This window comes from Diaphorina citri, unplaced genomic scaffold (genome assembly GCF_000475195.1).
Source record: "Diaphorina citri unplaced genomic scaffold, Diaci psyllid genome assembly version 1.1 scaffold8027, whole genome shotgun sequence".
NCBI classification, from domain to species: domain Eukaryota; kingdom Metazoa; phylum Arthropoda; class Insecta; order Hemiptera; family Psyllidae; genus Diaphorina; species Diaphorina citri.
In genome coordinates, this window is record NW_007385403.1 from 1 (window position 1) to 2,665 (window position 2,665).

The 2,665-nt window shown below is 47.7% G+C and overlaps 1 protein-coding gene across 1 annotated transcript; it reads left to right on the top strand.

Annotated features, from left to right (window-relative positions):
• Positions 1–932: 932 nt before the first annotated feature.
• Positions 933–2,563, top strand: LOC103522356 (protein split ends-like). Its single transcript, XM_008487459.2, has 2 exons — positions 933–968; positions 1,526–2,563. Exons 1-2 carry the CDS (start codon positions 963–965, stop codon positions 1,829–1,831), a joined length of 312 nt encoding a protein of 103 aa, XP_008485681.1. The 5' UTR covers positions 933–962; the 3' UTR covers positions 1,832–2,563.
• The last annotated feature ends 102 nt before the right edge of the window (positions 2,564–2,665 follow it).

Genomic DNA, 2,665 nt, shown 5'->3' on the forward strand with positions numbered 1-2,665 from the left:
AAAAAAAAAAAAAAAAAAAAAAAACTGGGAAGGTTCGCTGAAAATTTTATAATGAAAAGGGACACGGTTAGTCCAGTGGTAACGCGCGGTTGCTTGCCATGCAGAAGGTCCTGGATTCGAATCACCCATCAATGAAAAAATTGCACTCGTTTTTTGATTGCAAATATTTCAACGGGTTACTTTCTGTTGACCCAGCACCTAAATGGGAGGAGGTATTATGTCTTTTCTCGCCCATCTGATTTGTTTTCTGTCATGACATTACTTACTTACTTTCCCTCTTTCCCAGTCCCCTTCTTTCTCATCATATCTGGTACCTCCAGTCCCTTACATTGGAGAAGGTGTTCTCGTGACACTAATTTGTTCTTTATTCTTACAGGCGGAAGTTATTCCCAGTTATCAGCACGCAGCCCCGGGGTCTCACTACGTCCATCACCCGACACAACTCAGCATGTATCACCATTACCTGAGGGACCTGGCACAAGGTGGCTATCACATCACACCAGGCGGCAAGGATAAGGAAGACTCGGGCACTGTGGTTGTTGCCGGCGCCCCCACCAGTGTTGTCAGTTCACCTCACGAGCGCGCCACGGACTCACCGCAAGTGGCAACACTGTACGCGCACGGCTCGCGGCTTCTGTTCTACGAGACGCCGCCGCCCGGGTTCCGCGCGCCGCGCCACCTCACCACCCCGCCGCATGCGTCACCCGACACGCCGCTCAGCACGGACACGCTATACTCCGTGCTGGAACGCCGCTATCCGGTCATGTGGCCGGGGGAGCTCGTACTCAAGTCAGACCAGGCGGTTTCGTACAGTGCACTATGTTTTTGGGAATCATCTGCTGGCGAGGGATGCGCACTGCCCCTGGCGGCGGGAGGAGACTTACACCCCCGACCACCTACATTACGCTAGCGGCAACGGATGAGACTCGAACAGACTCAGATCGGATGGCGTGGTGAGGAAGATGCAGGTATGTACTGAACTACTTCTTACCAAGTTTATTACTTTCTTATTTCCCAGGCGATATTGAAGTGACAGAGGTGGATAGTTAAGTCATTGAGGGATATTGTAGCAAATTTTGATTTTGGAAGATTTTTTTTTTTTTTTTCTCTCCAGGACTGCAGAATTTCAGAACGATTTCTATATGTATGTAGAAGTTCACGTGCACCTATCCAGGGGCTTCCAGAGGGGAGGGGGTCATCAGGCCTAGGTTCATCAAGGGGGCCTGAAACCATTTCTGTAGCAAGGGAAATTTCAGGCTGTTTAAGGTCCCCCAGTCAGCCTAGTTAGCTTAGTTGGTAGTGCGTCTGCCTTGTAAGCGCTAGGCCGTGGGTTCGATTCCCGCCCGGGGCGGATTTTATCCTGATGGGATAATGTTCGTTCTCGGAACGGCTGGCTTTCTCCTATCCTGTCTTCCTTCTCTCTTCGATTTTCGGGACGATAAGACCATAGCAGTTACAGTTCCCTCTGTCAAACCTCTTAAAAAAAAATTAATCTCGGGTCCGATGTTTGTTCTCTCATTCACAGACGGACGGGGAGCACTGCATGTTGCTCGCTCTCCCCTGCGGTCGCACCGAGGTGGACGTGGTCCAACAGTCTGCCTATCTCCAGTCCGGCTTCATCACCTACCTGCAGCAGAAGCAAGCCGCCGGCATAGTCAACATTGCCGCCCCTGGGACGCAACAGGCCGCCTACATCGTGCATGTGTTTCCGTCGTGTGAGTTCGCCAACAATAGTTTGGCTCAGATAGACGCCCAGCTGTTGAAGAAAGTGAGCGAGCTCACCTACCTGGTGATTATTATTGCCACCACCGCCAATTCGGCTACCGTGTAGACTGTAGACCTTGACTACCTTCGCCAGTGTAGAATGTAGACCTTCACGAACATCACAACAACGTGTAGACCCCTGCCATGGCCAATTCTGCGAGGGTGTAGACTGCAAACATTGACTATCATCACAACAACGAACTTGTAGACCCCTGCCATGGCTGATTCTGCGACGGTGTAGACTGTAGACCTTGACTATCATCACAACACACGTGTAGACTCCTGCCATGGCTGAATCTGTGTATCTACAATTCTACAACGACAGCATTCGTGTAGACCCCACCATGGGCTAATTCTTCATCTGTGCAGACCTCACGGCTGTGTCAATTCCTGTAAGGTGTCTACAGTAATGTCTTCTGGTACGTATGTATGTAAATCTAATTCCTGTTCCTGTAATAAGTGTAATATGAAGTCAAAGAACTCTTCGGTATGTATGTACTGCTAATATCTCAAAAATCTCAAAATGTAGCAATAATTCCTGAACTGTGACCTCAGTATAGTGTACATTTGGATGACAATGTCATTTGATGTCATTATGACAATGTCATTTGATATGTCATTATGACAATCTCATTTGATGTTATTATGACAATGTCATTTGATGTTATTATGACAATGTTATTTCATGTCATTATACTTCCTAATATGTGACTAACCCCTACTTTGACGTCAGTCAGGCTTCATCACATGGGCAGTCATTTTATCGGAATACGTTTTTGATTTAATCATTTTTGGACGAGAAAACCCCCTATTATTAAAGCAGAGAATGGCATGGACGATTTGAAAAGGAATCGTACACAGCATGAGGTATCTGTATCATTTCCTCACAGCCTTTACACCT